The sequence below is a fragment of the Solanum lycopersicum genome, chromosome 8 (assembly GCF_036512215.1).
Source record: "Solanum lycopersicum chromosome 8, SLM_r2.1".
Classification (NCBI taxonomy): domain Eukaryota; kingdom Viridiplantae; phylum Streptophyta; class Magnoliopsida; order Solanales; family Solanaceae; genus Solanum; species Solanum lycopersicum.
In genome coordinates, this window is record NC_090807.1 from 6,860,963 (window position 1) to 6,887,868 (window position 26,906).

Sequence of the window (26,906 nt, forward strand, 5' to 3'; positions counted from 1 at the left end):
AATGTTAGTTTGTAAAATCATCAAATTACATTGAACGGATTTGGAGAATTTAAAAGAATATTTACAAATATCCTCATATAAATAATAATAAAAAAGAACATTAAAGAACAAAAAAAATATGAAAAAAATATTTGAGGATAGTTTAGTCATTTAGGGGTCTTATCCCCTCCCTTTTCTAGGGATAAAATAAGACCTTGTATGAGGTATAATTAATCCATGGATTAGGCTAAAAAAGTAACTAAACAATGTTTTTGTTGGACGAAAATTTAATCCATGTATTATTTAGATTAATACCTCCTAGCAAACGGATCCTAAGTGTCTACTTGTGTACACCCAAAATTAAGGATCATAGTTACCGGCTGATGCCAAATTAAAGGTCATGTTTATCTAGCTAGACTGGTTGGAGAAAATCGAAAAAGCTAACTTTTTGAAATGAAGACAGACACACGAAGAAGTCACAAGAAAAAAATTTAACTATTACAATATTCAAATTATTTGTATGATCAGACTCTTGAGTTCGGATCATTCATAATTTAAACTTCAACTATATAATAAAAAAATTAAACATTTGCGCAAAAAATATCCAATAGAATAAAATTAAAGAAGCAAGCAAGAACTCATCAATAGATAACACACGCGAGAGGTTAGAAGAAAAAACAACCGGTAAGAATATACATGAAAATTAAAAAAAAATTAACCTAAATAATTTTATATGCCAAAAAAGTTTCACCATATTATATAAAATTTAAAGTAAAAAAAAATTAAAAAAAATTGAGAATTATTTTCCTTGATCTATCATCATGCATTCTTTTTCTTTATTAGACTTTTTGAATATAATATACAAAGTTCTTACCCACTTCTCTGATATTTAGCTTGACCAATACAGAACCCTAATCATCCAATTCTACCCTCTCTTTTTTTTCAATTTCTCTGAGTTGATCCAACAATGGATGAAGAATATGATGTGATTGTGCTTGGTACAGGTCTCAAGGAATGCATCCTTAGCGGTCTTCTATCTGTTGATGGTCTTAAGGTATTCAATTTTTCACCAGATCGCTATTTGTTTTTGTTCGATCTTATTTCATTTTGTTTTCTTCTTATAATTGGATCTGATCTGATAACGCTGAAATTTTTTTGATGCGAAATTTGATTGATTTGACCTTTTCTTTTGGAATGATCGATCTTCATTTGTTTTGAGTACATTTGATGACACCATTATTGTAAAAAAGCTACCTTGGCATAACTAGTTGATGAGTTACTAAATTTGAGTTATCAGGGAAGTGTAACTTGGACGTATATACTTATTTGGGTGTGATTATGTGCAAGGTTTTTTTTTTTTCGTTTTAGAACAGATTGTGTATTTAACTGAATTGGGTCGTTGTGGGATTTAATCCTTTGAGTTTATTAATCTATAAAACCAAATGCAAGAGAGTAATCAACTTTACATGGGAATTGGTACGATAGAATTTTGATGCAAAATTTGATTGATATATATCTAATTTGACCCTCTTTTTTTTTTTCAATGATCGATCTTCATTTACCGGTGATTTCTTTGCGTACATTGGGTAACACCATCCTTCTAAAAAAGCTACCTTGGTTTAATTAGTTCATTACTAAATTTGAGTTATCAGGCGAGTGTAACTTGGAGATATACTTATTTGGATGTATGTGCATGAGCTTTTCGTCGTAGAACCTATGGTGTATTTACTAAATTGGTTCATTATGGGATTTAATATTTTGAGTTTATTTATCTACAAAAGCGTAATGCAAGAGAGTAATCAATTTTATATGGGGATGATATGATAGAATTTTGATGCAAAGTTTGATTGATATACATTTGATTTGACCGTTTTTTAAATGATGGATCTTCATTGTTAAGGTATATTAGTTGTCTTCATTTATCGGTGATTTATCTGAGTACATTTGATAACACCATCACTATAAAAGATATGTTGGCCTAGCTAGTTCATGTTCATGAGCACTAAAGTTGAGTTATCAGGCGAGCGTAACTTGGAGGTATACTTATTTGATGTGATTATGTGCACTAGCTTTCCGTCGTAAAACCTATGGCGTATAACTAAATTGGGTCATTATGGGTTTTAATGCTTTCCGTTTATGTATCGGTTCAGTTTTAGAGAAAGAAACATAAAGGGAAATAATATTTTGGGGGTAGAAAGGAAACAGATATCATTTGAAACATGGTTTACATTCTTTTTTTATATTATTTTAGTTGTCTGGTGATTGTTTTATGCTTATTTCGTGTGAAATAGGTTCTGCACATGGACAGAAATGACTACTATGGAGGAGAATCAACTTCCCTCAATCTTGTCCAGGTAATTTCCTTAAATCTTGGGCATGATTCATTTGTGCTATTTGTTTCTCCTATTTGTCTGATAGAGTTAATATGTTTCAGCTTTGGAAGAGGTTTAAAGGAAGTGATAAACCTCCAGCTGAACTGGGTTCTAGTAGAGATTACAATGTTGACATGATTCCTAAGGTTTTTCCCTTTTTTCTTTGTATATCTGTTCACAGAAACAAAACCTTCCATTGTTTGTGTTCTTCTAAATCTTTTCTTTTTGGGAGCAGTTTATTATGGCAAATGGTGCTCTTGTGCGGGTGCTAATTCATACCGATGTCACAAAATATTTATACTTTAAAGCTGTTGATGGAAGCTTTGTGTATAACAAAGGAAAGGTATGGTTGTTTTTCATGTATGTGGTCTTTACATGTTTGGTACAATTACGTCGTTTGGAGTGTTAAATTGCTTTTTGTATAGCTTTTTTCTAACCTGAAATATTGTTATACCTGATAATAGGTGCACAAGGTGCCAGCTACTGACATGGAGGCTCTTAAATCTCCTCTGATGGGCATTTTTGAGAAGCGACGTGCTCGAAAGTTTTTTATTTATGTTCAAGATTATAAAGAAAGTGATCCTAAAACGCATGAAGGGATGGATCTAACAAAAGTTACCACAAGAGAGCTTATTGCGTACACTCTTGATCTCTTGCTTCTTTTTTTTTGTAATGTTCAGTTTTACATAGACTAATTTGAAAACATTTTCATGTAAGATAGTCCCAGTCTAGTTTCCTTGTGTGCCTATATCATAGAGCATCTTGAAAAGAACACGTCAGTAATTTATTGAGAGGCGCTAGAAATGTTGCTTGTTGTCATCACATTTCTATACTGCCAAGTTAATCTTTCTTTTTTGCTGAACACTATGCTTGCCTCAAATAATTTTTGTATTAGAAAATAGAAACTTGTGTTTTACTGCTTTATCCCTCTTTATAGCAAAAAGAATCAATTTTCTTGAAGGATCACAAACTGGTGAAGTGTAATGTTTCTACTGACTATGTAAATATAAACTTTTCAGCTTTATCTGTCTCCATTAACAGTTTAAGACAATGAGGATGATCCCTACTGTTAAGCTTTTCAGAGAAGAAGGTTATATTATGAAGTGTGAATTTGTGATTTGGTAACTGTTGATTTGTGATTACTTTACATGATTGTCGGGATTAGTAGATAGTTTTTTTTTCTTTCGGTAGTTCATTATTAATTCATACAAAGTCTATTCTTGCTAATGGTTATGTGGTAATTTTTACAGAAAATATGGTCTTGATGACAACACTGTTGACTTCATTGGTCATGCATTGGCACTGCATAGGGATGATCGCTACCTAGATGAACCAGCACTGGATACTGTGAAGAGAATGAAGGTGAAATACAGTAGTTTGCTTTTGAATTTCCTGCTTATCTTGCTTAAGGTTTGTGTGGATGTGTGAAGTTTTTATTATCTATAATATGACAGCTATATGCTGAGTCTCTTGCTCGTTTCCAAGGAGGATCACCATATATTTATCCTTTGTATGGATTAGGAGAGCTCCCCCAGGTATTAGCCTTGAGTCATTTTGTCGTTTACCCTTATGCCGATGTTTTGTACTTTCCAAGTTCTGTTTCATTTAATATAAGTATCGCTGTTAACATCTGTTTGCTAATTTAGGCATTTGCTCGATTGAGTGCTGTCTATGGTGGGACCTACATGTTGAATAAACCTGAATGCAAGGTAGTATTTCCGCTCTGTACCTTTTTGCAAAAGGAAATATTTATGTAATTTTGAGTCCTCTGAAGATGCCATCTTCAAATCCCAGGTAGAGTTTGATGCAGAAGGAAAGGTCTGTGGTGTTACTTCAGAAGGGGAAACTGCAAAGTGCAAGAAAGTTGTATGTGATCCTTCCTACTTGCCCTCCAAGGTAAATGTTTTTCTACCTGTTGAGATAACTGCTCTGTTGCCAATAATTTGAATAGGCTTCTGGATCTATAATACCCGGCATGATCTTTGAGTATAAGTAAGGGTAGATCATGGATACATGATATACCTGTTTCCTAGAAATCTATATTTCACTTGTTTATAAGTGGAAGTAGTCAAACTACTTGTTATGAGGATACCTGATCTTTTTATAAGTGGCTTGATGAGTTACTAAAAGCAAAACATGATATTTGAAGGTGAGGAAGGTTAGCAAAGTTGCAAGAGCTATCGCAATTATGAGCCACCCAATTCCAAATACCAGCGAATCTCACTCTGTGCAGATTATCCTACCTCAGAAGCAGTTGGGTCGCAAATCAGATATGTAAGTATTATAGTATCTTAGAAAAACTTTTACTTATATTCTCCCGGCTGAGCTGGAAGTATAACAAATCACTTGCAAATAAAATCTACTTCATTACATGCTCATTCATTTACTAAACAGGCATATTAGTCAACTAGATTCTTTCTTGGGTACTGAAAAATATTTCATGTGAAAGCCTGGTTCAATGTGGTTACATTCATTAGAAAAGATTGTTAGCTCCACAATTTGCTAAGATATACAGACCTCCTTTGCCTCCTAAGAAATGAATGTGGACTGCATTTTCATATTTCATTTAATTAGTTAATTTTTGCAGAGTCTCGCATTTTCAAATATTTCCCCTTCCTCTCATGTCTTTCTGGTTTGTTCATGTTATTGTACACTCCACCTGTGGATTATACTGGGTATTTTTGTTGTATTATACACACTTTTCAATATGTACCTATCATCAAGATTCGTTTGTAGGCAGAAAAAGGCCATGGAGACCTTTTTCTTGTAACTCTTTACACTATTTTCTGCTTCTGTTTGTGGGCTGGTGGGTGTTGTTATGGCACTGAAGACTGGGCGATTTCCTTAAAATGCTTGATCCAGCACTAGCACTGAATTCAGATTTGTTCTTTTAAAAAAGTCATACAATTAAGAACTAAAGTTTTCTTACATACCTTATGCCAACATTTGGTTCTTCAGGTACCTGTTCTGCTGTTCTTACACTCATAATGTTGCTCCAAAGGGGAAATTCATTGCATTTGTCTCAACAGAGGCAGAAACTGATAACCCAGAGAATGAACTGAAGCCAGGCGTCAGTCTTCTAGGGCCAGTGGATGAGATCGTCTATGAAACTTATGACCGATCTGAACCTGTCAATGAGTGCACCTTGGACAATTGTTTTGTTTCAACTGTGAGTCTCTCTTAAATTTTACTTTGAAAATCATACTTCTGAAAGATAATGTAACATAAATTTATTGTATTCTGTATTTGAACAGAGCTATGATGCAACAACTCACTTTGAGTCGACTGTAGATGATGTGCTCAATTTGTACACAAAAATAACTGGAAAGGTATTGAGTTAGTATTTACCTGACTTTGGTCTTTCCATTACGTACTTTAGAGAATACTAGGACAGATCTAATTGTCATTGCAGATAGCTTCTCTTTTGCCAACACACTTTGAAAACTTCGAATTTCCAAAATATTCAATTTCTGAAAAGTGACTTAGACATTTTGCCGTGTAGTGCCTGAACTTTCATTTCGCAATGTGCTATCTCAGAAGCATGTCTTGCTATCATTTAAATGTTATTTGCAAAATATAACTTCGGTTAACCATTTTTTCTGATGTATACATTTTAATTTTTTGTGTTTTGCTGTATATTTCTCTCAAAGAGCTTTGAGATGTCACTAATTGATTTCTTTTACTCTGAGAAGGATAACATTAGTGGAAGGAGTATACGGGATGAAGAATAGAAGTCTATTTTCATGAAGTGAACTATAATTATGAAAATTCAGAAAAGGGACATATCGTCGTGACTCCTGTCCAGAGAACTCCTTTACCTTTGTGGTTATCAAAAGAAAAAAAAAACCTCTAGTCTCTGCTTCTATACTCTTCTAATCAAGAAAAGAGACCAAAATTGAATTAGTTGAGTAAGGAAAATTCAGCAGAACATTGGCATTAAATCCCGCTAATAAAGGGCTTGAGAACATAAATTAATTAGTTAAGTCACACTAAAATGTCGATTTCTTTCTTTTTCTTTTTTTCAATAATGATCTACATGTGCTTTCTTTGGTTAGTTCACAAAGGTATATTTGATGCTATTAATTTGTCATAGCTTCTATAGTTTTGTTTGTCTTCTTGCGTCTTTCTCCAATTCGTGTGGTAAAGGTGTAGATATATGTTGCGTGTACCGGTGGCCACACAGATAATATGAAGCATAGTTACTAGCATTTGAATCTACGGTACTTTTCTAGATGTACCGTTATTGTATCAAAAGGTACTTTTCCTAGGCAATCACTGTTTGGTCCGCCACTTTTTTCCTGCTGCCAGGAGTAAAGGAGGGGGGGTGGGGGAAGTTGGTTGGTAATGGAGGCCAAAGAAAAGAAGACTTGTAGCTTATTCTACTTTTCAATCGCTAGATTTCATTTAAAAGGTGCCATTATTGTAATAACTATATTGAGCTTTGAAGGAACTATGTGAGTTGACTCAATTGTTTATCTTGTTCAGGTTCTTGACCTCAATGTGGACCTAAGTGCCGCGAGTGCTGCGGAAGAATGATGAATTCCTTTACTTTTGTACTTTCACATATTTTGCTGCTGGATTACTAGATTTGTCGATGGGATTCTGAGGGTGTTGCTGTAGAAGGGGGACTAATTTATGATGGATTTTCTTTTATACTATAGATCAAATGTTGTTTTTTTCTTCCTTCAACAAACCTATGTAATGTTTAAAAATACAATCACTTTTCTTGAACTTGGAGGTGCATAGACGCCGGTTTCCCTCCTTCCCTCTCCCCTTGCTATTATTGGCGGAGGCTGAACCTAGATGTGGGATTCAGATGTCGTCGATGCTGAAACTAAATTTGGTTTTATTAATTTATTATCCAATTTCAGATTTTTCTGGAAGTAGGAGTTTAAAGGTTTAAAATTGTGTTTTGACTTTGTTGGCCTTTTGATTTTTGTGAAGATTTTGTCTGAGACAGTATGCGCACACAATACACAATTGGTTTTCTGGTTTAATCCCTCTATGTTTTTGTTCAATGTTATAGTAAATACATTCTTAATTCAGGGCGTTAAGTTCAGTGAGCTGGACTCGAAAAATATCAGTAAGTTGTGACAACATTGGTCCATAGTCAATCATAGTACTGAATTAAAAAAGAGGGGAAAAACAATGAAACATATATTAATACAGAGTTTACTTCAAACAAATTTCAAACCATTCCTTTCTTCCTGAGGCTACTATATGTACTGCATTAATCACTTTTTACAAGTTCCTTTACAGTCATAACAGCTTTGAGAGATCTGAGGACTGTTGGTTGTTGGCTTAATTTACTTTGGAGTTGAGTTGGTCGTTCGCGTGACTAATTTCTCCCCCATTGCCCTCTTCCATAGCAGATTCTTGTGTTCCTACTTGCGCTAGCTGCACAGACATAAGAGAAGTGGACTCTTTATGTTCCACTTGGTTTGAGCCATTGACAGCTCTCCTTCTAGCCTTGTTAGCCCAAACAAGTAGCCCTTCTTGTATATGCTCGTCGAATATTTCTTTCTTGAATGAACTTCCCATCTGCATTCATCATGCATCAAATGAAAGAAAGTCATAAGTAAAACAATCTATAAAACCAAAATGGCAAGTACTTTGTTGGTAGAAGAAAGATGCACCTGTGTGACAATTGCATATAGTGGTAGAGTACTATAACTGCAAAGGAATTGAACAAACACCCTGCAAAAGAACTCAATTAGATTATGTAATAGCATGTTTAGAGTTCACATATATGTGAAATCTAAACCTCTTTTCAACTATAGCATAATTTGGCGTGGACGCGTTAATGGTAAGACATATTGGACTTAAATAGATACGATATTTGAGCAGCAAGTGGACACAAGACGTGTTTGTGATCCACATGGTTACATAGTTTGGTTTGGTGTAAATACCTTATGCAAGTAAGCATTTTCCTCGTCTAGAGGAGAAAGAAGGGGGAAACTTACCCTATGACAAGTCGAGGGATAATATAACCAACTTGTCCCATGATGCAGGAGTTGAAACGATATTGAGCCTTTCAGTGAACAAAACGCAATAATGTCAATTACTAATGGAATGAAATATGAATCGAAAAGCTTAATACCAATTGTTACATCTATGTTTTTTAAGATTACCCAAATCCAGAAGAAAAATGCAATCTCAAAGGAGTTCTGGAAAAGGATGATATGAATGAGGAAAAGGACTAGTCGCGGTCTATGAAACCAGAAATGATCATCTGATGGCTTCACAACTAAATCTCCTTCTACCGCGATGTGCTTTGCAGCAACCTCTCCAGCAAGTTGAGTTATTACATGCTCTAGTTTAGTCCCCACAGCTAGCAAAAGCTGCATAATCACAATAATATAACCATTTTTCAGGATTTTCGATAGCTCAAAGGTGTAATGACAACGATTACTACTTAATAGTACTTATTACTTACACCAAAGGGAACAAATGCTATCCAAAAGTATGTGTGCCAGCCTACAAATAGAAAATGAGTGAGAAACAAAAAACAGGAACCTAAGGGCAGCCTTGCGCACAAAGCATCCCAAGTTAGCAGAGTTCAAGGGCCACACTTCAAGGGTATGATACAAGACAACCTACGTCTCTATCCTGTGACTTACAGGTCACACGGAGACAACTTAAACGTTGCTTCAAGGCTCCCCTTCAAAACATATAGAAGGAGAAAATGACAGAGGGGGAAATAATTAAAACATGAGCTCTTAAACTAGGCTCAAAACCAAATGAAGTTATGCTAAATCATGAAAAGGGGATGAAACAGTAAATGATATAGCTCACCATGAACATTAAGCAATAGGAACAAGACCACAAATACCCAAAGATACCAGCTGCATAAACAATAGTAAATGTTCAGCAAGTTGAAAATCAAAAGGAACTAAGAGCACGTTTGACTCCGACTAAAAAATAATTTATAAGCATCAAGTACCGTCTTTTTTTCAAGTGAAGAAGTTATATATATAGAGAATTAGTTACTTGTTTGGATAAAAATGTTGAACCTGTCGATAAGTTACATCAAGAAAATGATGTTGGTCGTTGAGGTAAACACACGAAAACCTCTAAGAGGAGAAATGAGGATTTTTCTTGTTAGGGATATCATCATGTTATACTGACAATATTTCAATGCTTCATTGTTTTCTTTCCATTTTGTACACTTGGTAACCATTGTGTAACTCACCTAATCCCAACAACTTTCTTGAAATCAGCTTCAAGCACGCGTGTCATATACTTGTGAAAATCGAACTTTGGATTCTTCTTGCAATGAGTCTAAGGAGGAAAATTCAGCATAAGCTGAGCTTCATGGAGAAATAAAGAGATTAAACCAGTATATTAATGTAAATGTACCATAATGAAGCCAAGCCTCAAGGTTGTATAGTCTAATTTTGTGACAGATCCAAAGAATTGCTTGACGAAGGAATGCTGAGAATCACGAGCAAAATAGAAAAATATTAGACTCGCCTAACATATTGACGATGCATAGAAGCAAAATGTGTAATAAGAAACTTGCAGAAATACACATTTGATCATGTTCCAAAGAGGTAATATACTAATGGATTCAACTTATATACACTAACGATGTAAATACTTCTCACATTATTTGTGTAACTTAATCCGTTGGATATATATACAGGCACATACATACACATCAACACATGTATATAGAAATGAAAATATGCTTTAAGGGATGATTAAGATGCAAGATTCTCTGCGCTTACCAGCCAACCTAATAAAGTTGATCTTTTACCAAATCCTAGAAACCGGCCCTTGATAAAGTCATGATCATGAACATGAGTAACTTTTGATCGAAGTACTGCAGATACAATATATCCTCATTAGGATGACAACAAGGTAGATCACTCTATGTTGAAAAGTGTTAAATTCTGATGAATACACTATCAGTTCTACTACATTTTTCAGATCATAATATATCGTGCTTGATACGAAGAATTTCTTCTTGTTGTAGGTCAACTTAACTTGCTGTCAATCACAGAACCTAAAATCTTGACTTGTGAGTACTCTGTACTTATGCAAACTTTTTGTGTCCAATTTAGTTCAAAGGGAAGTATACTAATGAGACAGAGCAGTTATTAGGCAATATACCTTCTTCAGGATTATATTCCTCTTTCTTGATAGAATCCTCCCAAGATTTCCATTGACGTATCTGTGCAGATAACCCAAGGTCATCGTGTATAAGTGAAAGACGAAGGGGGCTGAGGGAGGATGTAACTAATCCGTATGATGAATTCAGAAACCTAAAGCAAGATGACTGAAAACCTTACCTTTATACCTCCAAATAGAATTGTAAGAGCTGAGAAAGTAACATGTGAAACAGCCAGCACAAAGATAAATGTATGGAGATGATGCAATGCTGTGAGAGATAGCAATGGCGCCTTGTCCTGTTAAGTTCCAACAGGAGAAAGTATATAGAAATGACACATCAACAAGGGCATATTATAAAAAAAAAAAAAAAACATCACAAGTTCATCAGCATATGAACTTAAACTGTGTTTATGAATCTTGATTGGCAATTAAATTCCCCTTTTGTTAGCTATTTTCACAATTCGGGTGATGGAGAGAAAAGCAAATAGTGTAGTTGAAGAGAGTCTTGGCACAATGGTAAGAGTTGTCGTTATGTGATCAGAACATCCTCTTGCAGATATACAACGTAAAACTAAATGGCACATGCAATATATCCCAATGTGGCCCATTCCTTTCACACAAAACAATCCAATTTTCTTCTAACATGTAAACTACAGGAGCTTAGTCCACCGAGCTGCCTTTAATTTAGACATACCTTAGCCTCACAATAACCAGAATTAGCAGATCCAGAAAGAAGGCGCCTTCCTCCCGGAATCAAAGAGAAGAAATTAGTCTGGAAGTGGACAGAGTCATTCACATCATCATCTTTTTTACAAGGGAGCCAGTGATTAGTCAAGTGTTTAGGGATGCATATTTTAAGAATTCTCGCTTGTAACACTGTCAATAACAGTGATATGAATCCCAACAACATCAACTCTGCATAATTCATCATGTTTTTCAGAATATGGACTAATCAGACATCTTTAAAGTAAAAACAGAATTACACAAACAGAAGTTGGAATTTTACCTTCTTTGATCTTTTGTAAGGCTTCATAGAGTGGCTTTTGGTTTTTCTTGAGCAAATACTGTCATAAAAATCACAATTGTTACTCATATCATCAAAGATTGCTCTTTTAGCAGAACTTTAGAAATGTTATACTCAACAACAAATAATAATAACTCTTTGTCTAAGGAGAATTGGTTGACCAAGAAAAGAAACATGTTACATATCAGCTATGTTGGTCGAACTCTTCAAACATGTCAATGAGCGCATGTTCTGAATCATCCAAAAACAGGTGCTGCAACATTTTTTATGAGTCTGAGCAACATAGGGAGTTGATTTCTCAGATAATTACTTAACTACTAGTTTTTTATCTCAAAAAGTCACTTTTCATTTCTTGATTCAAATTTTCTTCAAAGTGACTCGATAATAAAATTTAAATACAAAAAAGCCAAAGACAAAATTCAAGAAAGTTTTGTTTTTCTGCAAGAAACTACTGAAACTAGCTATCGATCAGCGTAAATCTAGTCAATTTATGATAGTCTTATTTATTAAACTTGGATGATTTAAGAAAATATACATGACACATATCAGAAAGTATAATAGTAAATTACTATAAAAACCAACATATAACAAAAATCAAGAAAATTTTTATAATTCACCTTGCCACCATAGTGAATAATTCTTTCAACAAGAAGAGATATAGCAACTATGACAGTGCATACTAAGGCAACAATCCATGTTGGTGTAAATTCTAAACTTGTTCCTTCATCTCCTCCACCTCCTGACATCTTTTGACTACAAATAAATATCCAAGAAAACCTCTATATATATAAGATTTAAGATGAAAAACACTATGTTGATTCTACTAGGTTTGTGGATTGGAAGTTACCCAGAAAGAAGAAGAAAGAAAATGACAAAGATTGTCCCTTATGTTTTGATAGTTGGTTCAAAATAGTCCCTTAAAGTATTACTTAATCAATTTTGATTCTTTGAAGTGTCAAAAATGAGCAATTTTTTTTTTTGTTAGATATTTATCAAATTCTAAATGTCAAATTTAATGAAAGTACAATTTTTAATATTTATGTTATTTTAAAGTATACTTCAATAGTTTTTATGCAACTTTTTGATGTGCAAATTCTCTTAGATTGATTTATTTTGTTGCCTGACATTTATTTTTTTTGGATAAAGGGTCAAAAGTATTGACAGTAAAAGAAATTTTTTAATTTGCCCTTTTTTTTCTATTCACATTGTTTAAGAATATTATATAATTTGCCCTTTTTTTTCTTTCTTCTTTTTTTTTTTTTTTTGTATTGAGGTTTTGAAATGTTGAAGGAAATTTCTATTGTTTTTTTTATCTCTGTTGTTCTTGTTCCAATTAAATCTAATAATCATAGTTTGATATATTTGAAAGAGATTAAAATTATTCAATTAATAATTCAAGTGCTATTTTGAACTTACAACAAAATATGAAGGACTATGGGTGTGTTTGGTACGTAGGAAAAGAAAATGTTTTCCTGGAAAATAAGTAGATTTTAGAATTATTTTCTCATATTTAGTTGGTGAGTAGAAAATATTTTTTGAAAATGATTTTTATTGTTTGATTTATGCATGAAAAATATTTTGAGGAATATCTTTTATTTTTACTAGAATACAAAAAGATTTATGAAATTGAAAATATTTTTTTGTGGTAGAAGCAAAATTAATTTTTTGGGGGAGGGATGGTGTTGGGGGCGGGGGGAAGCTGGTCAGAGATCGAATGAAAAAATAAAATTTTGAAATTGAAAATATTTTTAAAAAATTGATGTTTTTTCTAAAAAAATGCAATTTGAAATTGAAAGAGAGCTTTGAAAAATATTTTCCTTAATTTTTGAAAGAAAGTCATTTTCCTTAATTTTGAACAAAATGAATTAATTTGAAAAATATTTTTCAAAATTTACCCCAACCAAATATAAAAAAAATTAAAAAACATTTTTTAAAAAATATTTTTCATTATACCAAACACACTATATTTTTTCATTTTCTCAAAAAGAATGAAATGGTCATCAGAAGAATTCTTTATTGGGCCCTCCCCCATGTTCTTGACCTCTTATGCATTTGATAGTTGACTAGTAACAATCGAGCTAACGATAAATATTTTTTTATCTTAATTAAAGATTTTGAGTTCGATTTTTTTTAGGTAAAAAGTTATTTTTCATCAAATATTATTTATCTTTTAATATAAAAATTTTTGATAAAAATCTAAAAATTTATTAAATTTTGATACTATAGATATCAGACACCAGATAAAACAAATAAAAAAAAGATTTAACAAAAATTTTAACTTCTCTGTTGTCCACATGCATATGACAAGAATTTTTTCCCTCAAGTTGAAAAATTTGAAGTTTTAACATAAATCAGTTTAACAAATTTGTTTTACCAATAAATGGGAACTGCCTATAAATTCTAGAGGGAGTGGGAATTTAAATAGTTGGCAACAAATTAATTATTCCATAACTCCTAATTAACGTGACATTTTTTTTAGTTAATTTTTAAAAAATGTTATTTTTGTATATTTAGTAATAATTTTAAAACTACTTTTATTCTATACGGAAAATGATATATAATAAAAAAAATATTACAACTTATTGTAGCCCATAATTTTTTACAAAAATCTTTTTATTTCCAAATTGAACTTAAAAATTTTATGATCAAATATTAATTTACAAATTAAAAGAAAAAATAGAAAAAGGATCATCCTCATAGTCAAGTGGGTTAGTATAGCAAAGTCAAAGTCTTCCAAAAGTAAATAAAAAGAGTCGAATTAGCCAAAGTTTCTTCCCAGGTGTTTTCCACAATTAGTTGGTAAATACTTTTTAATTTAATGTCTCTTTTTTCTTTTTTGATTAATTTTGACAAATTAATAAAGGATAATTTTTTCTTTTTATTATAATATTAATTTATTAACATTAGGTTGATGATTTTAAAAAATATAATAAGTAAATATATTTGAGATAATATTTATTAACAGATATAAAATGACAAAATTTAGTATACCAATCAATATATTTCTTAATAGATACATTAAACTAAAATTTAACAAATAAAACGAGATAAATAATTGATATAAAATTGAATATCATAATGTGGAAATCTTCAATGCTTGTTTGTCTCATGACAGCTTGCAAGAAGTGATTTGATACCTTCAATATCGGTAAGCACATATATTTTTTGTGTTCTAAATTTGTATGATATCATTTAATTATGCACAAAAGTTTAAAAAAGAATGTATAAAAATTTCTTTTATATGATATGATCTTTTATTCGTAAAAAATGAGAGTCAATTTTTTAACATGTTATATATGCTAAATTTGGTGAAAGTTGTGAAAATAAATATCAAACCATAAATGTTAAGAAAATCTTATCAAATCTTATTACAATTTACAACACAAAAGATTATGATGGACCAAATATAACAAATATTGAATTTAAAAAAAAAAACATATACCAAACATTAGAAATACAGTAAAACTAACAAAAAGGGCAAAAACTATACCTCTAGATGTGATCTCACACATAATCCCCCCACCCACCCACCCACAAAAAAAACGCATATTTTTAGAATTTATTCGAAGAATACCTACGAATTAACAAATCATTTTTTGTCATTTTTCATAATACTCCACCATATACTCACTAGATATTATTTTATTTAGTAAAAACAAATATACAATTTTATTGTATACTTGGATTTTTTAAAAAAAACAGAAGGTGGAGAAAACAAAAAGGGTGACTACTGTATAATTATTCAGAAGAATATATTCACATCGTAAATTATGTAATAAAGTTTAGAAAATGTCACTCTATTCTACTTTGTTGGTTTTCACAAATGCAACCGTGTTTTCTTAAGTTCACATTAATGATTAAACTATTAATATTGACAGAGTTATTATTTAAAGTTTATAAGTTTTAAATTTTAATTTTTTTAAGTGATTAAATTTTAAATTAAAATTATATACATATTCAATTTTTATTATAGATTCAGAATTTTAATTAGAATTATATTCGATTAAACTTATAATCATCATACTGAATTGATCCAAAAGTAATTGATGTAGCTTATATTTAGGATAAGGTGCAAATCCATGAACAAATTGATTATGTAGTACATGTTTTTAATTATTCTGTTATGGTGAAGCTCGAATATGACAGCTAATGAATTAATTAAGTGTTAATATATTGTTTTATGTCAAACTAATTTAAACTCTCTTTTTTTCTTTTTACAAATAAGTTAGACTTTTTAGTTTTTTAAAAAATATTTTTCAAATCCATTAATAATCACGTTTGTGGATTTCCTAAGATACCTAACATCTTCTTCGAAATATCAATTTGGTTTATTCATCTTAAGTTCATAAAAATTCAATACCAACAAAACAAATGAATTAATAAAAGAAAAAAAAAGAAGAGAAAAGGTTGGATAAAAAGGACACTTTATTCTGCTTTATAAAAAGTTGATTGAACTCCAATGAAAAGGGAAGTTGATCTATCAAATTATTACACGTATCTTTTTCTATTCAAATTTTTTTATTGAATATTTAATTAAATTTAAATTACACATTACGAATTTTATTAATAAGAGACTTTTAACTAAATTTTTTTATACACAACTCTCGAACTCAAAATTTCTATTTAAGAGTAGCGTAATTATACCACTGCCTCACAATTCATTTGGTCTATATGCATCTCTCTTTCATTTTTAAACTACACAAAAGAACATCAATAGTAGAATGGAAAAGATCAAAAGAAAAATATGAGTTGTTATTTTTGTAGAGATTTTCCCCCATGATTCTAGAATAGATAATTATAATTGATTAATAACTTATTCACAGAAAATACGATTAGAAACCTTAAATAAATTTCTCAGAGAAACTTCAATTTGAGGAAAATACTTTCTTATTTGGTAAATGAATTTATTAAAAAGAATTATTTTATATTATTTTCAAAATCTCTCACTTTCTTATTAAAAACTTAGTAAGACAAAAAAAAGTCATAAGTTTGTATAACAGCAGAGGACTAACCTAAAATTATGATCCCCCCCCCCCCCCCGAATGATATAAGGTTGTCAAAACAAAAAAATATACATTAAATGATCAGTTGGTATTCCCCAACTCATGACTTTAAACTGTGGAATTAAGCACCAAACCAGTAGATGAACATAATTTTATATTGATTGATTGCTAAGTCGTCATTAAATAGGATTAACAATAAATATATCACTATACTAATACTTTTTTTAAAAAAAAAAAAATTACTTATATCCATCTTATTTCAAGCCTCGCCTTTGAATTTTATCAAATCTATATTCCAATAAGGGCTTTGAAGTAGGAGATATTTGTAGACATTAAAATTTGAACAACTTTCACATATAGCAAATAAAAAATTCATATTTTTATGCTATAGCAAAGTTTGTATAATTGTGTTCTATAGCAAACATAGAAACTGTATAATTCGCTATACATATACCGTTGAAGCAAATTGTATAAAACGAAGTGTATAAAACAAGAAAGAGAAAGACACTTGGGCAGAGAAGTGTATAAAAACGGAGTGTATAAAACGAATTGTATTATTATAAGTGTATAGAACGATTATATACAATTTGAATTTGTATAAAATGAGAAAAAGAGAAAGACAAAAGAGACTTGACAAGGAATATACAATTGAATCGAATTGTATAAAACGAGAAAGAGAGAAATTAGATACAATTTGAAAATTGCATAAAACGAGAAAGAGAGAAAGGCAAAAGAAACAGGGCAGGGGAGTATTTTTATTGTATAATTATAAGTGTATAGGACAAAAATATATATACTTGCATGTGTATTTACAATTTTCTCACGTTTTATACAAACAGAAACACAATTTATACATTTCGCTTCTGTTTGTATAAGTGAGAAAGGCGAGGGTGGCGAGCGAGATTTGGGAGAGTGGCGAGCGAGATCTGGAAGAGGGGAGAGAGGAGAACAAAAATATATGTATTTATATAATTTTCTCTGCTTTATACAATTAGAAACAATTTTTATACACTTGTGTTTGCTTAAAAAGTGAGGAAGCGAGCGAGAGATTGGAGGAGAGTGGCGAGCGAGATATTTGGGAGAGAGGCGTCTGACAATCTTTTGTAAACGTTTGCTATGGAGCACAATTAAATCAAACCCTAGCTACTCTATTTATTTTAGGTTATTAGTTTGCTATTATATACAATTTTCCCTTAAAATTTTGTGAATCTCTACAAGACATGTTTCACTCGAGTTGAAACTCTACAAGATGTATTCAGCTCCAATTAAAATTTTTGGAGACTACTAAACCGTAAACCCTAATTCATGTCTATATTCCATCACAAATTCATGGAGTATTCATAAAGAGATCGAAATCTCAAATATCCATCCCTAATATTCTGAAAATTTATGTAATATTAATAAAAAGATCAAATTCAAATCATTATAATTCGAAAAATATATCATTAACGACCCTTGAATCACGAATAAAATTATATTTTTTTCACATTTAATTTGCTATTGTAATTATATTTTTTTCATATTTAATTTGCTATTGTATTTTACATTCTATCATTTTAAAACTAGAGTTGTCAATATGGGCTAGTTCACCCCATCCGAGCTAATCCAACAAACTTTGACATTTATGGGTCAGGCCGGGCTAATTCATTTCTTATATGAGCTAGAAAATGATCGGCCCAATCCACAATTACGTGGGCTACAGGCTTGCTGGGTCAGCCTACTTTTTTAAAAATTATATTTTTGTATAATTATTAAATTAAATTATAAATTAAAATTTAAAAATATTATCATAAATATCGACAAAACAATATTACATGATGTTAATATTACTACTTGTTTATCATATCCACAAATAAAATTATCTTTATACTCCCTTCGTCCGATATTATTTGTTACGATTTCTATTTTTAGAGTCAAACTAAAAAGCTTTAACTAACATTTTAAGATATATTTTTTCATCATATTAATATGCAAAAAATTGCATTTTATAGTACTTTTCATGTAGTTTTAGAATATCTAATATTTTTATTTAAAATATCAAATTAATGTGATCTAATTTAACTTTGAAAATTAGTCAAATTGACTTTTGAAAAACGCAACGTGACAAACAATAACGGACGAAGGAGTAATATTTATTAAGTTTTTTTCAAGTAAAAGTATAAATATCTAAATAGGAATATTAACCTGTTTTGAGTTTGGAATCTCTTTTATTTCAAATTTTAATGTTATATTATTTTTAAATTAATTTTTATTGGCCCACGGTCCGATCCTATCGATATTTTTCAAGCCCAATAAATCAACAGACTTATTCAGCTCGAGTTAAAAAATCCTTTTCTTAAATGAGATACAAAAATGGGCAACTTTCACATATAGCAAACAAAAAATTCATATTTGTATGTTATAGCAAGCTTTGCATAATTGCGCTCCATAGCAAACATAAAACTGTATAATTTGCTATACATATATAATTGTATAATTCGCTGGCCTAAATTGTATAATTCGCTAGCCTAAATTGTATAATTCGTTGGCCTAAATTGTATAATTCGCTGGCCTATTTCACTGCAATTGTATAATTTGTTTTGCATATAGTTGAATCGAATTAAAATGTATGTATATTGCATAATTATAAGTGTATAGCAAGAAGATATCTGTTTTTCTCGCTTTATACAAAAACAGAAACACAATATATACACTTCTGTTGTATAAAGCTAGAGAAAATTGTATTTCACTGCAATTGTATAATTCGCAATTGTATAATTCGTTGGCCTTTTTCTCTGCAATATTTGAAGTAAAAATGTTTGTAAATTGTATAATTAAGTGTATAACAGGAAGATATACATTTTTGCATGTGTATATACAATTTTCTCTCGCTTTATACAAAACAGAAACAGAATTATACACTTCTGTGTATAAAGCGAGAGAGGCGAGCGAGAATGGAGAGTGACGAGCGAGATTTTTGGGAGAGAGACGCTGGCAAATTTTAGCTAATGTTTGCTATGGAGCATAATTGAATCAAACCCTAGCTATTCCATTTTTTAGGTTATTAGTTTGCTATTATATACAATTTTCCCTACAAAAATCTTGGCTCAGGCTTTTTAAATTATGTGTTAGACCAGGCCAACCTAACATACTTAACCCATATTAACGGCTCTATTTAAAACTATTTGTGACCCTTTCATTAGGTAAACTCAAAATGAATAAGTGAATATCAAAAAGTAAATATAGAATTTAATTAGTTAGTTTTGATACATTATTTCAGAACACCTAATTAATGTCAAGTGAATTTTCTAACCACGAGAATTAAAACTAAAGAGAATATACGATTCAATTTGGACTTAACTTGGTATTATAGAAAGCTCAGTTGATCTTGACTCGATCATAGTAGGGGTCGACGTTCAACTCTTCGTTTATTTATATCAAATTTTAATTTAAAAAAGGTGTGTACGAAATACAGAATCAAACTAATACAATTTGATTAAATTAAATTTAAGTCAATTTTTTTAAATCTATCTTTCAATGCAAATAAAATAAGCCAAATTAAAATATAAATCACTAAAAATACTATCATTGCATTACTCCATTTTTCATACGGATTACAAATTAAATGCTTGTCATTATTGTAGTCCATATTTCATAACACAATAACGACAACTGCAAATTCATACTAGCACTACAATGAGTATTCAAGCAAAATGATTTTTTCTTTTTTGACAGAAATTAATAAGATATTTCAAAAGGGAAAATACTCAAGTGCCCCCTCAACCTATGCCCGAAATCCCAGAGACACACTTATACTATACTAAGGTCCTATTACCCCCCTGAACTTATTTTATATGTAATTTTCGATCCCTTTTTAGCCTACGTGGCACTAGTTCGAAAAAAAAAGTCAAGCATCGTTGGACCCACAAGATAGTGCCACGTAAGCTAAAAAGGGGTAAAAAATTATTAATAAAATAAGTTAAGGAGGGTAATAGGACCTTAGTGTAGTATAAGTGTGTCTCTGAAATTTCGGGCATAAGTTAAAGAGATACTTGAGCATTATCCTTTCAAAAAATAATAATACAACTCAGTTATTATTATTTCTTAACAATCAACATCATTGAAAAAATATTGAAGAAAAAGTTAGTTGTTAATATTTAAAGATGTCAAACATATCATCTTATTCAACTCAGTAATTAGTGGTAATTAATAAAAGTCACGGAAAATTTCATATATGACAAATATATTTAATGAAATAACTCTATATACTTATAATTTATGTAATTACATTTCATGAGTATAGTTTAACTTTTCATGAATCATTTAATTTGTATATCATGTTTTTTAATATATAATTTATACAATATTTCTTTTTAATAAAGGGATACATCATAAATGAGCGCTAAATAAGGTAACATAAAATTTGCATAATCCCATGATTGAAGCTAATCCATTTAAATCTAATTTATCTTCGGGACTTGATAAAATTTTGCAATAAACCCTAAATTGACACCAAAATCTTGTGATAAATCGAGAGAAAACGAAGTTCGATTATTAGAAACTTGAACATGCAATGACATATCTTTTGTAATCCTCTTAAATGAAATTCCATCTTCTATTCTGCTTTTCAAATAGTTGAGAATCTAATGATGGAGTTTACAGAAAAATAAAAAAATACATTACAAATACAAACAAAAAAATGAAAAAAATAAGAGAAAAGATTTAGACGGTTATCTATAAGATTGAAAAATCGACTAGGAGGGAGATGAGGAATTTCAAATTTCAAATAGAAAATGTAAGAGTGATTTTAAGAAAGAAAGTGAGAATGTGAAGAGGAGAGACGAAATTTAGTTTGTATCCGAATGCAAATAAAGATTTTCTTGGTTAGCTATACAAAGAAACGTGAGACCCATAATAAATGACAAAAAAAATGAAAACTATAACCACTCATAGTAATTAAGTTAAGGGCAACTTTCACATATAACAAATAAAAAATTCATATTTGTATGCTATAGTAAACTTTGCATAATTGCGCTCCATAGCAAACATAAAACTGTTATAATTTGCTATACATATACAATTGTATAATTCATTGGCCTAAATTGTATAATTCGCTGGCCTATTTCGCTGCAATTGTATAATTTGTTTTACATAGAGTTGAATAGAATTAAAACGTATGTATATTGCATAATTATAAGTGTATAGCAAGAAGATATATGTTTTTCTCGCTTTATACAAAAACAGAAACACAATATATACACTTTTGTTGTATGAAGCTTAGAGAAAATTATTTTTCACTACAATTGTATAATTCGCAATTATATAATTCGTTGGTCTTTTTCTCTGCAATATTTGAAGTAAAATGTTTGTAAATTGTATAATTAAGTGTATAAACAGGAAGATATACATTTTTGCATGTGTATATACAATTTTCTCTCGCTTTATACAAAACAGAAACAGAATTATACACTTCTGTGTATAAAGCGAGAGAGGCGAGCGAGAATGGAGAGTGGCGAGCGAGATTTTTGGGAGAGAGACGCTGGCAAATTTTAGCTAATGTTTGCTATGAAACACAATTAAATCAAACCCTAGCTATTCCATTTAATTTAGGTTATTAGTTTGCTATTATATATACAATTTTTCCTTAAGTTAAACTATACTCTTTCTGACTTTCCCAAAGGTTACAATAAAGTGTAATTGTAATGGGCTGAAAAAAATAAGATTGGATGGGGTAATTACATACGGGCTTTGGGGTTTGGTTTAGAAAAATTTTAAGCCAAATATGAGTTAAAAGCAGAGGATACTACATAAATGAGACACAAAATATAAATAATGGGAAAATTAGACTTAAGTCATCTACAATCACTTAAAGTTGTCCTTATATTTTATTTAACATCTCAATTAACGCTGGTATCTATTGAACACCTCTACTATTTCGAATTGACATCTATTTGACATCTTTTTAATAATCAGCCAAAAATATTAAGTGTGTGAGAAACACTTGTGATGATATGATACAATGACGAATCAAATTATGACTTGTGTCATTAGATCCAAAAACTATTTCAAAAAAAATATATTAAATAATAAAAGATAAAATAAAACTTTTGTACCCCAAACAATCCACCCACCCACACCAAATCTTTTCCATGCAACCTATCGGACTTTTGGCCTCCGACATCTTCTTACTTCTTTTCTTCTTCTTCTTCTTTATAATGAATTAACAATGACGGAATTTTTATATTCATTTTCTAAAAGAACTTTAGTAATTTCATTGTTACCCAACCCACCCAAATTCTTCCCCTGCTACCTATCGGAACAATCATTTTTTTTCTTCTTCATAATAAATCAACAATGACGAATTTAGATTCAATGGTGATAGAGGAGGCAAAACGACTATCGAAATAAAAAAAAACAAAATGGGTACATCAATGGCAGAGATATATTAGTGATGTGGAAAAGGAAATAGTGGCGAAGAGACAAGGAAGAAGAACATTATGGGAAAGAGATAAATTGTAAATTTATAAATTTGCTTACTTTCATTAATAAAAAATATGACAAGATTCAATTTCTAGATTTGAAAAAAATATATCTAAGTGGAGGTGATAGTAGAGGCGGTGGACAGTGGTGGTTGCTCAAAAGAAGAGAAAGAAATAGATGTGTTGATAATGCTACTAACAGATCTGAAAATATAAGATGATAATAATGAGAAATTAAAAGAACAAAAAAATGAGGAAGAAAAAGAGAGATGTATATGGCTGCCACGGCAGATGCTACAATGGATAAGAGAGAGAACTTTTTAATTGAAAAATGTTAAATTTGATGCTTTCAGGCGCTTCTTGTTAGTGATTGACACCCAAATACCATATAAGCAAAAAATGTTTAAGTGGTATCAATTCAAAGTAGTAGAGATGTTCAATAGATAATAGTGTTAGTTGAGGTGCTTAAGTGAATTATGCGGACAACTTTAAGGGGCCGCTAATGACTTATGCAAAATAATTACTCCCTCTGTTCCATTTTATGTGACACCAATTTTTTTGTCACCCCCCACTCCCCACCCCCCCCAAAAAAAAAGTTACATGTCCTTATATGATAAATATTTAAAGATACAATTCCTCTTTTACTCTTGTTGGTCTCTCACTTAATCCTTAAGATAATACTCCAATACATTTATGAGGAGAGAGAAAGTGAGTCTAGTTTTTAATATGACTATTATTTAAAGGACAATTTGGTAGACATTTCAAATTCTTTTATAATTTCTCAAACTCTGTCCCGGTCAAATGTTGCCACATAAAATGGGATGGTGGGAGTATAATTTCATAGTCAAACAAACTAATTTAGTAAGTACTCATTGATCCAAAATAAACTACGGTAAATATCCCCTTTAGTTTAGGATAAATTACCTATATAAACATTATTTTTTCTTTATTATTTCCATTATTCTCTATTAGTTGTAAATTTTTCCAAAATCTCTTATTTTAACCCCCAAACGCTGGATACATAAATTCTAACTCTTAAAATCAACATTTATCCCTTTCTTATTTCACTCCACAAATCTCTCTTTATCTTTAGTCACAAAATCATGATAATTATTTTCTTATTCATATTTGAAATTCAAAATCAGTCTCTTTTTGTAGTCTAATGATATTTATGAGTCTTTACCTATTTTTATAAATACTTCAATATTAATAATTAAATAAAAATAAGTCAACTTCAAACACTAAATCATAAATTCGAAAGAAAAAATAATTAATAGTAGTAGTTATAATTTGGTAATAATTAATATAATATTTGTAAATTATCCATAATTTGAGTTGGTTATGAACTCATCTACTGATCCTTCATTAAAACTGATTATCATTCTTGTATTATTATTTAATCTTTTCATTGTCTCAGAATAATATTAATTTCAACTTAACCAAAATTTCATACAATCTATATTTTCCTCTTTTTATTTTATTTTATTTTGTGTGTGTGTTTTTCATAATTAAATTTCATTAATAGATTGTGTTTGTTCATAAATCTAATTGATGACTTAATTCTTATTTAACGTGATACATTTATAGATAATCTTTATTTCCGCTTACATACATCCTTCTTCCACAACCTTATTGTATTTGATACATTATATAAGTTATACATATCTTTCAAGGCAAACAATACTATACTTATCAATTTAAACGAGATACATAAATAGTAATGTATCATGCACTAATTTTTTAGATATGATAAGTAAACTTGAATTTATACTAAATGTGAATTACATAGCAACCACCACACGATAATGTATCAATCTCAAATCTAACCGCTTTATGAGCATATCAGATAGTGGTGTAACAGTTCAAAATATGGAAGAATCTTCTTTGGTAGTGGAGGTTAAGAAAAAGCAAGAAAGTGATCCAATTCGCTTGAACTTAAGAATGCAGTCCACAATCAGAGAGTGAAGGTTTTCTCCTAAGGGGGAGATAGTGTACTTCGCAACCAAGGTAGATTATGTGTTCTGATGTGGGCGAGTTGAGAAATAATATTCTTGTAGAAGCTCATTAATCTAGGTATTCTATTTATCCAGGTGCCACTAAGATGTACCGCGATCCGAATGGAAGTCTATTGGTGGAATGACATGTAGAAGGATATAGCAGACTTTGTGAGTAAGTGCTCCAATTAGCAGCAAGTCAAGGTAGAACATCAGAAACCAGGAGGTATGACTCAAGAGATCGACATTCCTACTTGGAAGTGGGAAGTGATCAATATGGATTTCATCACAGGGTTACCGTGTACTCGCAGACAACATGACTCCACTTGGATGATAGTTGATAGGATGACTATGTCTTCTCACTTTTTGGGGGTCAAGACTACATATTCGGTAGAGGACTATGCCAAGATTTACATTAATGAAATTGTGAGGTTGCATGGGGTTCCTTTGTCCATCATGTCAGACAGAGGTCCTCAGTCCTCTCATTTTGGAAATCATTTCAGAAGGGTCTTGGTACTTAAGTTAACCTTAGTACAACATTTCATCCACAGACGGATGGGAAGGTAGAGCATACCATTCAGACCTTAGAGGGTATGTTGAGATCTTGTGTGATTGACTTCAAAGGTAGTTGGGATGATTATCTTCCTCTTATTGAGTTTGCCTACAACAATAACTACCATTCCAGCATTCAGATGGCCCCTTATGAGGCTTTATATGGACGTAGATGTAGATCTCCTGTTGGTTGGTTTGAAGTAGGTGAAACATCTTTGATAGGGCCAAACTCAGTCCTTTATGTTATGGAAAAAGTGCAACTCATTAGAGATAGACTTAAGGCAGCCCAAAGTCGTCAGAAATCTTATGCAAATGTAAGGAGAAGAGAGCTAGAGTTCCAAGTTGATGATTGGTTTTTTCTGAAGGTCTCACCTATGAAAGGGGTAATGAGATTTGACAAGAAAGGGAAGCTCAGTCCTAGATATGTAGGCCCTTACAAGATCATGAAAAGGGTTGGAAAGGTGGTATATAAGTTAGAGTTGTCAGTAGAATTAGCAACTGTGCATCCAGTCTTCCACATCTCACCCTTGAAGAAGTGTGTGGGTGATCCAGCCTCTGTAGTTCCATTAGAGACTATGGTGGTGAAAGATAGTCTTTCTTATAAGGATATACCAGTTGAGATTCTTGACCGTCAGGTTAGAAGGTTGAGAAACAAAGAAGTCGCTTCACTCAAGGTTTTGTGGAGTAGTCGGTTCGTAGAGGGAACTACTTGGGAAACAGAAGCAGCCATGAAAGCCAAGTATCCTCACCTCTTTCCTTCTGATTCCACTCCAGCTTGAGGTAATAGTTCCTCTTCAACTTTTCAGTCATTCATGCGTAAATTCATTGTTAGAATCATGTTCCCTCAATTTGTACTTGCATTTTCAGCGTATTTGCATGTTATCGGAACTCAATTCAGTCAGAAACTCAGTTTTCAATGTTTAGTCATTGGGTTTGCAGCTCTCTCCCTCTATTTTAGCTAGTTTCGTCTTCATTCGAGGATGAATGTTTCCAAGGGGGAGATAATTTAACACCCCGTAGCCAAAACAGACCAAAAATCAACTTTACAGAAAAGAAAATCTGCAGGTGCAACCTACGATGGCATCAACGGACCGTAGCCTGACCCATGGTTCGTCCTGCACAACTGTCGATGGGATCAGAAACTCCCAAAAGTTTCAGCCCAGAAAAATTGGATAAGTCTTGGACGACGGACGAACTTATGGTCTGTAGGTTAGACGATGGTAGTTAGTCCGTGATCGTCGATCAAGACTCCCTTCACCCACGCTCTGACAAGAGCTAGGGATGACCAGGACGGTCTGTAGGTGGACCTATGGTCAGTAGGTCTGACCGTAGGTGGAAAATTTGCAGACAGTTAAGGGGAAATGTAGTTGGGTCAACTTCAAATGCTCATAACTATTATAAGACAATGA

The 26,906-nt window shown here is 31.4% G+C and overlaps 3 protein-coding genes across 3 annotated transcripts; 2 read left to right on the forward strand and 1 right to left on the reverse strand.

The window, feature by feature from the left end:
* The first annotated feature begins 770 nt into the window (after positions 1–770).
* LOC101261051 (guanosine nucleotide diphosphate dissociation inhibitor 2) lies at positions 771–7,082 on the forward strand. Its single transcript, XM_004244738.4, has 13 exons — positions 771–1,033; positions 2,271–2,333; positions 2,414–2,497; positions 2,587–2,694; positions 2,816–2,988; positions 3,602–3,713; positions 3,806–3,886; positions 3,998–4,060; positions 4,146–4,247; positions 4,501–4,625; positions 5,310–5,520; positions 5,606–5,680; positions 6,837–7,082. Exons 1-13 carry the CDS (start codon positions 947–949, stop codon positions 6,885–6,887), a joined length of 1,335 nt encoding a protein of 444 aa, XP_004244786.1. The 5' UTR covers positions 771–946; the 3' UTR covers positions 6,888–7,082.
* Positions 7,083–7,478: 396 nt separating this feature from the next.
* On the reverse strand, positions 7,479–12,373 carry MLO2 (MLO family protein 2). Its single transcript, NM_001348446.1, has 14 exons — positions 12,108–12,373; positions 11,473–11,530; positions 11,161–11,381; positions 10,646–10,762; positions 10,467–10,527; positions 10,082–10,176; positions 9,711–9,785; positions 9,544–9,632; positions 9,147–9,196; positions 8,788–8,828; positions 8,483–8,692; positions 8,315–8,382; positions 7,988–8,048; positions 7,479–7,892 (listed from the first exon to the last, which is right to left on the reverse strand). The coding sequence occupies exons 1-14, from the start codon at positions 12,234–12,236 to the stop codon at positions 7,653–7,655; spliced, it is 1,515 nt and encodes a 504-aa protein (NP_001335375.1). The 5' UTR covers positions 12,237–12,373; the 3' UTR covers positions 7,479–7,652.
* A 13,264-nt stretch (positions 12,374–25,637) lies between these two features.
* LOC138337719 (uncharacterized) lies at positions 25,638–26,276 on the forward strand. Its single transcript, XM_069287993.1, has one exon. It carries the CDS (start codon positions 25,638–25,640, stop codon positions 26,274–26,276), a length of 639 nt encoding a protein of 212 aa, XP_069144094.1.
* The last annotated feature ends 630 nt before the right edge of the window (positions 26,277–26,906 follow it).

Coding starts and splice junctions, on each gene's coding strand:
- MLO2 (NM_001348446.1), bottom strand. CDS start 12,236: ATGTCAGGAGGTGGAGGAGATGAAGGAACAAGTTTAGAATTTACACCA. Junction 10,763..11,160: donor CTGGTTATTGTGAGGCTAAG/GTATGTCTAAAT, acceptor GGAACTTAACAG/GACAAGGCGCCATTGCTATC. Junction 8,693..8,787: donor TAGCATTTGTTCCCTTTGGT/GTAAGTAATAAG, acceptor GTGATTATGCAG/CTTTTGCTAGCTGTGGGGAC.
- LOC101261051 (XM_004244738.4), top strand. CDS start 947: ATGGATGAAGAATATGATGTGATTGTGCTTGGTACAGGTCTCAAGGAA. Junction 2,334..2,413: donor CTTCCCTCAATCTTGTCCAG/GTAATTTCCTTA, acceptor AATATGTTTCAG/CTTTGGAAGAGGTTTAAAGG. Junction 4,626..5,309: donor TTGGGTCGCAAATCAGATAT/GTAAGTATTATA, acceptor TTGGTTCTTCAG/GTACCTGTTCTGCTGTTCTT.
- LOC138337719 (XM_069287993.1), top strand. CDS start 25,638: ATGGCCCCTTATGAGGCTTTATATGGACGTAGATGTAGATCTCCTGTT.